At 45.6% G+C, this 9,673-nt stretch overlaps 1 protein-coding gene across 1 annotated transcript; it reads right to left on the reverse strand.

Moving 5' to 3' along the window:
* Nucleotides 1-6,225: 6,225 nt before the first annotated feature.
* Nucleotides 6,226-7,002, reverse strand: LOC124673258 (protein SRC2-like). The gene has a single exon (XM_047209376.1). It carries the CDS (start codon nt 7,000-7,002, stop codon nt 6,226-6,228), a length of 777 nt encoding a protein of 258 aa, XP_047065332.1.
* Nucleotides 7,003-9,673: the final 2,671 nt, after the last annotated feature.

Raw genomic sequence — 9,673 nt, forward strand, 5'->3', positions numbered from 1 at the left:
GTAACATGTCCGGCAGGTTTTGAAGATGCCGGTGTGACGCCTGCTGGTTTTGGCACGGCCTCGTACCCGGAAGGTTTCGGAGACGTCGCTGCGGCCACGGCTGCTTTCGGAGGCGAAGGGCCGACCACATGCCCGGGCGGTTTCGTGGTCGAAGACGGCACAGCCACATAGCCGGCAGGGACAATTTTCGCAGTCGAAGATGGCACAGCAACATAGCCGCTGGCAGGGGCAGGTGTCGCAGTTGGCGGCGCAGGCATGTGCCCGGGCCAGAAATCTTGCGGTTGAGGCGGCGGGCCCAATTGGCCGGGCCAGAATGCTTGCGGTGGAGGCGGCATCGGTTTCTCCGGTGATGGGTACGCCACGACGGGCTCCTCCTCCTCGTCGTCACTTTCCCAGGGCACCCGCTGCGGCGCGATGACGGGGCCGAGACGATACGTCAGGTAGAGCACGCCGCGGGTCTCGGTGCGGTGCACCTTGAGGATCTGGTAGGAGGCGAACTGCGGCAGTGTGGGGCCGCCGAGGTCGTCGCCGCCGTGGTCGCCGACGCCGGCGAGGACCTCCGCCAGGGGCACGATGACCTCGCCGACGTCGCGGTCGGTGCCGAACATGCGCTCCACGCGGAGGAGGATGTGGAGGCAGCCGCCGCCCGCGGTCGCCTCGGCGGTGGGCGGGACCGCGAACCGGAGCGTGGCGTTCCAGGTCGGGTTGCGGCCACCCTGGGTGTCCGGCGGGGTGCACTGCCGCGTGATAGGGTCGCCGGAGATGGTGGCAACGGCGTACACCGCCATGCGCGTGATCAGGTTGACGTTCTTCAGGTCCTTGGCCGACAGGAGGGTGACTTCCAGCACTCGGTACGCCATGGTTGAAGTAAGGGAGCTAGACTTTGTAACCAGCCCTTCGGCTTAGCAGGTGATCGCCGTGATGGTGATTTCAAAGTGGGAGGGAGCTTGGAAGTTGGAGTGCGACATGTATATGTATAGGAGGCGCTTGTGAGCAACTAAGATTCCCACTTGGAAACAAAGCTGGTGTACATACGTACGGTGCACCAACGCCATGACTAGTACACTATCTCGAAAAAACAAGTAGTAACAGTCATACCACTTCTACTCCGGTGCCCCTCCCCTGAAAAAAATATGGGCACGTAAAATACAATAATGGTGGAAATCTTTCCATAGATGTTCGTAAGAGGGCTCACGATCGTAATTTGAGTGTAGGTCCACTGTCCGTACAGCCATGTACATGCCGTATGGTCCGCCGTTGTGTTGTACCTCGTTTTATACGTATCTACGGTCACATGCGTGTGCCGAAATAAGAAAAAATGCTATAAAGATCTTGCTTATGTGATCTCTTCTTTTTCCTTGCGCGGCGTATACACATCGTATCAATATAGACAAGTATACATGGGCTAGACATGAATTTCGGCGGATCCAACATAGGAAAAAATATCAACTATGACCTTTCAACTTAGTTTAGGGGGAGCACCGGAGTAGCCCTCCAGTCATACAACATTAGTCTACTACGTACCAAAAACCACTTCCTGACTTTTTTTAAAGGAAAGCCCAGCCTCTTACGAAAGCATACCATCCTTTATTAACAAATATTATGTTCAAAGTCTTACGAAAGCATCATGTACGCTAAGATAAACAGTGACTATAACAAATTTATGATATACATACACAAAAGGGATGTATGTATGGATTGATGCAAACTATTTTGCCCTTTCCATACTTAATTCCACTACTTTGCATACTAATTCATCGAAGATTTTGCTCAACTTTACCCTAGTTCGCTGCCCAATAATTGTGTTTGCTTTGATTAACTAGTATTATGAGAAAAAAAACTACTAGTATTATGAGAAACCTTATGTGTTGGTGACGTATGGTATTTTATTAATTGAACATTCTGATTGAAAAAGGATTTTTAGCAACTTTCCTTAATGGAACAAAGTCATCAAAGCTAAGGAAAAGGAGTGGTACGAGTGTTATAGCTCGTACCGCTTGCCACCGACAGAAGCACTTAAAATATCGAATTGGAAGCATCACGACACAAGAGATGCCAATTCTAGTGTATAGAATAAAGAAGAGTGGAGATGATAGATCTAGACGGGGAAAAACATTAACCTCCTCGACCATAGGTAGAGCTCCTTAGATGCCATTGAGTTTATAATCTTGATTTTGAATTCCAATTATGAGATTATTATTTAAAAAAGCATTCAACCGGTTTTTCATGATTATAGTATCATTGATATGATTTCCCTTAAGTTCATCCCATCTCCCTTCCCCCTAATTGCGATAGTAGTTCACCACCGCGTGGGAAATACAGGGGATTGGTAATTATTAGATGATACTAGTACTTATTTGATATTTGTGTGAATTATTTGATTGCCAGTTTTTCGGTTGTTTTTGATTGGTGATTAATGCATGGTGTACATTTGAAAGACCTAACAACATGATCTATTAACCTATCGTGGTATTGGTCACTTTTTGCACACGTAGGCTCTAGTAGGCTTTGGACGTGGAATCATGAATGTCGCAACAATTTTTAATGATTGTGTCTTAGACAAGGCTTGAACTTGAGACATCAGTGCTCTCATGCTGTATTAAATTGGTTGCACGCGCTAGTTCACTAAAACTCCGAACAGATGGACATCGGTGTGCAATTTGTTTGAACACATATAATTCTCTTAGCTTGTAAATCATCCTAAATTTTTCACAAAAATTATGTTTATAGTATATTGCTTTTCTTCTATTAATAAAATATACTAATATCGCGAAGATATCAATTACACCCAACCTCTGAACTAACAAGATGTCCAAACATATCAAGGAAGTACAAAACAAAAAATGAAAAATAGAAAAGGGGAAAAGAAAACAAAGAGCCGATGAAACACTCGCAACAACAACACTCTAACCACCATCGAAGATAAAACCTAGACTACAAAAGAGATTCTCCAAAAACAATGCCTCGAAGAATGAAACAATTCACAAGTGTTGTCGTCACTTGATCAAAGATCTTGGGGTTTCACCCTGCATAATGTCTAGGTTTCCAAATTAGTGCGTTCAACAAGACCATTGCTAGGTACAATCAATAAAGGGCACAACTTGGGTTTTCACCCTCGAAACCATGACTCGGGCAATCGAGGAGCACCACCAAAAATGCAGTCCACATGTGCTGCCGCCCCTTCTTGCCAAGGTTGCTGTTGATGCAAGTCGTGAAACACCTCGCACATAGGAAGAACATGTGACTTATTGCATTCATCGCAACCAATACACTTGTCTTCCATTACAAACCTCTGATCACAACCACCCTAGTTTTCTCCACCTCTGTCAATTTCATGGAAATATATATTTAGATATGTCCCATAGCATCGAGAACAAAGCGAAGCTTCGCGCCACACGCTAACGAAGACTCACTGGCTAAAGCTAAAGGTGCGCATGACTAGATCGATTTCGATATAGTTATCAAGTGGTTCCATGCGCCAAACATCGGAAATCTCCGTGAGGAAGAACGGAACTCATCGGTGTCCAGATCGAGGAAGCCTTCATGAAACAGATCAACGGCTTGGCGCTCGAAGAACAGCAGGGCCATACCACATTTATTCAGAACGTAGACACCGCACTGCACGGTCTCTAGAATTGGAAGCAAGAAAGCTCGTCCATGCTCGATCTCTGAAGCATCGATTGCACCACGGAGACTACACCAAATCGAGGACCGAAATCTCCTCAATGCAGCCGGGAGGAGAAACCACCACCAGCACACTATTGAGGAAGACACGGCTGCTCAACATCGCTTGCCACTGAGCTCACGGGTGATGGCCCAAACATCACGCGAGCATGCACGCCGCAGACGAGCCGAAGAGCATTTGAGCTCGCCACTTCCAAGTATGGCCGCTGCGTCATCCGAATATCCACTGGGTTGCGGCCCGAGATTCCACACTCCGTTGCCCACGTAGGACCGTTGGAGGACCCGTGCATTTGGTAGCGGGGCCTACTGCCACCAAGGCCGGAGCCAGCGGCAACGGTCGTCAGAGATAAATCGTCAAGACCGTGAAAATGGTCAATATATATCTGTTTATGACATAGAGAGAATCTCAAAAACAGATAAAACAATTACAAGAACACAATGCTTAGCTTGGGCCCGTCACGAACAGAGACAGATCTAGTTTCCGTACAAGTCTAGAAGTGTACATCACGTATACGTCAGCACAAAAGAAATACGAAAATGGCACCACGATATTGGCTCCTATCAGAGCCATTAGAATGGAGCGAAGGCATCATCACAAAGCGTATGCACACCAGTCAGTCCGTGGTTGGCAAGCTTCACATTAATCGAAGTGCGCCCGGTAGGCACAGAAGATTGTGGGCATCTGATGCTCGCTATAGATCGAGGGATTCTGGCAGTTGCGTTTCAGCATATTACTCCGACGATCGGTGCCTCGATCTTGGTCTGCCTGCGCCTAGCTCCAACCCTCCTTTCTGCGGTGTATTCGTTCGCCTTTCTTGTTGCCGAAGATTCCAGTTTGGATATCTCTACCATTTCTTTCAGCCATTGTTGTTGTACCTTGGAATGTGCTGTTGGGCAGTAGTGCAAAGACAGAACCGTAGCGATTGTTGTGGGTATCATTTTCATTTTAACCCTGGTCTGTTTTCTTCAGGAATACTAGTATCTCTTGCCGCACTGCTCTCTTGTAGTGTACTTAATTAGCAGTTAATCGCTTAAGGGATGGTTCTGGTAGAGCACAAGCGGATCGTATTAAATTACTCGGATTCCCTTGCTAGTTATTTCCATTTTTTTCTAGGCCTGTGAAAATATGGATTAATTTAGCAGAACCTCTCTACGTGCGACAAATAAGCGTACGATACATTTCCGATGACAAATCTGCTTTGCTTTTGGGACACGGATGGATGGTTTGATGGCACAAATCGTACGCACTGCTCGTAGTTTACTGAACGCGTGGCCCAAAAGGTGAAGATCTTTAGATTAACCGACCATAAATCGCATACTACTCCCTCCTCCGTTCCACCAAAAATATCTCAACATTTTCAAAAGCAAATTTTGAAAATGTTGAGATATTTGCTTTTGAAAATGTTGAGATATTTTTGGTGGAACTGAGGGAGTATTTAACTTGAATGAAAGGTCCAGTCCACCATCATAAGTTTGTACATCCAGTACAATTTTCAGTTTGTTTTAGAAAAAACAAGACAACCACTGTTCACACATCCATAAAAAATTGTCACTCATTATGTCCAATAATGCAAACTAAGAAAAGGAAAACCAAGATCAGCCACATAAAAACATGCTTCGCAGCATCTCCAAACCAGTAGCCAGCAGCAAAAGACTATAGGGTCAGCCGGCTTAGCTACCAGGGACTACTCCATAACTATCAACAAGTTGAAAGTGTTTTGTGAAAAATTTGTGTGGTCGACTGACCACATAGCTTACACAGAGCTCCGCCACTGCTCCAAAGTACTTAAAAATACTTATATGGGAGTGCACCCTCAATAATTTCAGTAAGGAATAGCTGCACGGAGGCCAATTTCATATTGGAAAACGAACTCGATGTGCTATCACTCCGGAAGAAGATTTTCGAACTAACATGTTCAAGAACCTTCCATTTACTAGCATGCGTGGCCTAAAAGGTGAAAATGTTTAGATTGCCTGATATGGTAAGTCGGCATATTTGACTGGGGTGAATGACAGGAAGGTAACACAGCTAGTCAACCATGAAGAGTTTATCTATCTAGCACAATCTTATGTTTCTTTTTAGAAAAGTAATACAATCATGGCTACACAACCATAAAAACAATGGCAACCATGGATGTTGAACAATAAAGGTCATCCACATAAAACATGCCTCATAGCAGCATCTCCAAAATAATGGGGTACCAAAAGTTCGATGACGGTGAAATAATTCACTCGAAGGAATTAAGCATGTCTGAAAATTTTGTTCTCTTGTACAACCTAAAGTGACAACACTGTAATATTTTTGAGAAAAAAAAGGTGACAACACTGTAAAGAGGGAATGTGCCAAGCTAAATGGATTGGGCCGTTTGCATCTCGTGCACGATCGATGGAGAGGGACCGATCCATTGAATGATATCCACTGTTAAAAGGAAAATATAAAAACACCATGGATGCTATCCATGCAAGTCCATCCTTCTAAATCTTGATGGTTTATTCAAGCTTTTGTTACATTTATGTATCGTGATGAAGTTTGTATTTTTCTTAGATGGCAACCACTCCAGCGTCGACTGCCGCGACCCCGTGCCCGGCATCGTCATGGAACGATTTGTACAACGACGACATGTCGCCGAACATCATCCCCCCAAAGCCTCCGCCGAGCAGCCCAGAGCCGAGCCCGAGCGCCAAGCTGCCGCTCTTCAGAATGTTCTTCGTCCCCGCCGGCGCAGCGGCCGTGCCAGAGCCGGCTCCAAACTCTGGCGCCGGCGGCATGCCAACATACGACGGAGGATAGACCAACTGGTACTCCGGCACGTAAGCATATCGCGGAGGGCGGTACTGCCACGGCGCCGTCACCTCGTACCCCAGAGCCGCGGGGTCGTCGCGGAACACGGGCGACATCACGGGGCCCAGACGGTACGAAATGCTGAGCATGCCGCGGCGTTCGGCGAATTGCATCTTCTGAACCTGGTACGACGCGCAGCGCCACGCCGTGGTGCTACCAGAGGCGCCGTCGAGTAGGTCGGCGAGAGGGACGAACACCTCGCCGACGTCGCGGTCGTCAAAGCCGAAGAGGCGCTCGGTCCGTAGGAGCACGTGGAGGTAGGCGGAGGCCGCGGCCGCCGTGGGCGGGACGGCGAACAAGAGCTTGTCCTCCCACCTCGGGTGCCTGCCGCCGTCGTGATCTGTGTGGGTGCGCTGGCGCGTGCGAGGGTCGCCGAAGACGGACGCGATGGCGTAGACCTCCATGCGGCTGAACAGGTTCACATCCTTGAGGCTGTGAGCCGAGACGAGCGTTAGCTCGAGGACCCTGTGCACCATTGATATCCTCCTAAGCTCAGGCGACTGAGGGAAGGTACGTGGCTGCTGGCGAGCTTGCCGTACGGCTTAAGGCAGCCATGGGATGGCCTGCCGGGGTATGTATAGGACGCTGGACGCGGGAGACGCCTACTGCCAATGGGAAGAACAAATGCAGAAGCTTGTTTTTGACATTTGGTCTGCATAATCCTATGTTGTAAACCCTATTGATCTTAACATCTATCTAGAACTAGAACATCTATGGTCGAATTAGTTTTTTTAAAGGCCACGCTCGAATTTGCCAAATGTATAAGACGGTCAAGTTGCTTCTGATGAAAGATTGTTCAAGTACTCTCCCACTGATGCAAGTTTGTTTATGAAAAAGGGGACGTACTTAACTTTTCCAAAAGATGGAATATAACTCATAAGCATTACTGTGGGCCAGCTGCATGCCCCAATTATATTACCAACGAAGGCCTGAGGGAAACAAAAGTATGCATACTGAATTGCTTTGTTGAACACATCATATCTAACAGTTCTCTAATTGTCACAGAAAGTAAGTTAACATGTCAGAAAACCAAAACTGATCCGGGTGCATATGTAAAGACATATTTTAGAAACATAAAAAATTAAGGAATTTTTTCGCATGTAGAGGAACATGTCCTATGTATGCACGTAAAGTTTCACATAAAACCGATAATTTTTATACCCTATGTAAAAAAGACAAATAATGTCTCGAGAAACAGGCTATTTTACCACAAATAATTTTTCTTTTTTACACAAAACATATAACATATCGGTTTTTGCTGAAACAATTTTGTGAGCATGTAACATATCAAAATATACAGGAGACATTTTATTTGTAGTTTCTTGACATTTATAAATATACTAAAAATGCATTTCAAATAAAGGGTGCATATGTACCCAGGTGCAGAAACACCCTATCCGTTAACACGTATCCAGTATATACTAGTACCAATTTGATGTCTATATATGCTTGATTAGAGCATCTCCAGTTACCCCCCCAAACAGCGTAGGGTAATAGCACCGAATTGAGCGTTTAAAGGACACTGCCATTAGTCGTCGCTTTTAGGGCGCGTCTGTTTTCATTTCTCACGTCCCCAAATGTGGTCCCAATTTTTTTAGGGTTTACGGTATTTTGAAGACACAACTAATTTGAACTTACAACACAAATTAATATTTTAACAATATTGTTTCCAAATTTAAAGTTTAACAAACAACAAACCAAACAAATAGAGATCAAGGCATCGACGCAGTTGATGACTCTTCTTTGAGCCTCCATAGATGCTCTAAGGGGTCATGTTGCAGTTGAGGGTGAACAGTGGTGTCACAGATTTCTGCATGCTTATCGAGGAAATTAGCAAACTCTGCATGCACCTCGTGATCAACCTCCATAAGAGAGCTCTGACACTCGTAGGGACCAACATGCCTCGCTCGAATCTTGCGGTCGTTCTCGACGATCATATTGTGCATGATCACACAATCTTGCATCGTCTCCTACATTTAGTATTGCGACCAGGAAACAAAAGGATTTCGAACAATAGCAAAAGAGAATCTTCGGCGCACGAGAGGGGACGAGGAGGGAGATGTCGTAAGCTGCGGCGTGCATCAGCGAAAAGCGAAAAGGGGGGCGGGAAGTTTTCTGTCACCTCCCGCCGCGCCCCATTGTCTATTTCTACCCCCTCCTCCACTCTCCCCCAAATTTCGAGCTCCACCTCCCGTCGGCAAGCAGGTAAACGTCAGCAAAGATCCACTGTCGGCGATTGCGGTGGCAGCAACTGCATCTTGGCGGCTTCATCTTCTTCCCGGTGCAGCACTTCTTCACCTCTGGCTATGACTGTAAAGATCCCCTCACCCTAGCTGCTCGGTTATGCTCAGATCTTGGTTAGGAATTGTCAGATCTTGGCTAGGGTTTGTCCTGTCCACAGTTGCTATGTATTATTTGTCTGATTTAGCATGATGTTAGTATTGTTAGTATTGTCCACTCTAGCCATGTCTTTGTTCCCAAGTAGATTCACATTCTTTGTACTATGATGTGTGTAGGACTTCTTCTGTGATGACTTTAGCCAGGCTCTTTTCTGCGGTGGGGACTCTCAGATCCCTTCGCAAGTTGCCGTTTCACAGCCCCCTATGAGTCCAAGGTGGTGGTCGCCCCTATGCCAGCAGGCATTTGGCCCGTGCCTGGCCTGGTGGCTCGGGTAGCGGCAAATTGCGATGATGGTGCATTCCCCTGTTAGTTTATCATTTGATGTCAACATTTGTGTTGTTCTCTAGCCGTGTTTCTCTGTTATGAATTGGTTCATGGTTGTGATCGATCAACAAATTTAGTTGCACTTTTTTTTGCCTTGCTAGTGGTATTGGTGTTCAGAGGAAGGGTGTCACATCCCCAAGTTTTCTAAATTTTTGAATGTAAAATAAAAATGAATTTAATGCTTTATTTTTTAACTTGATTGAAAATTCACAAAAAATTAAAACTTTTTGAAGTTATTTAAAAGTAATTTCCAAATGGTGTTTTCAAAGACTTTTGGTTTCAAAGTATTTTTTAAATTAAACATATTTTGGCTTTCAAGTGTTTCAAATCCTTAATAGATTTTTCTTTATTTAAGAAAACAAAACCCTAGAATATTCTACTTGCAAAATAATGCCTAAGTAGCCATGTAGACCAAGTGCATAT

The sequence above is a fragment of the Lolium rigidum genome, chromosome 7 (genome assembly GCF_022539505.1).
Source record: "Lolium rigidum isolate FL_2022 chromosome 7, APGP_CSIRO_Lrig_0.1, whole genome shotgun sequence".
NCBI lineage: Eukaryota > Viridiplantae > Streptophyta > Magnoliopsida > Poales > Poaceae > Lolium > Lolium rigidum.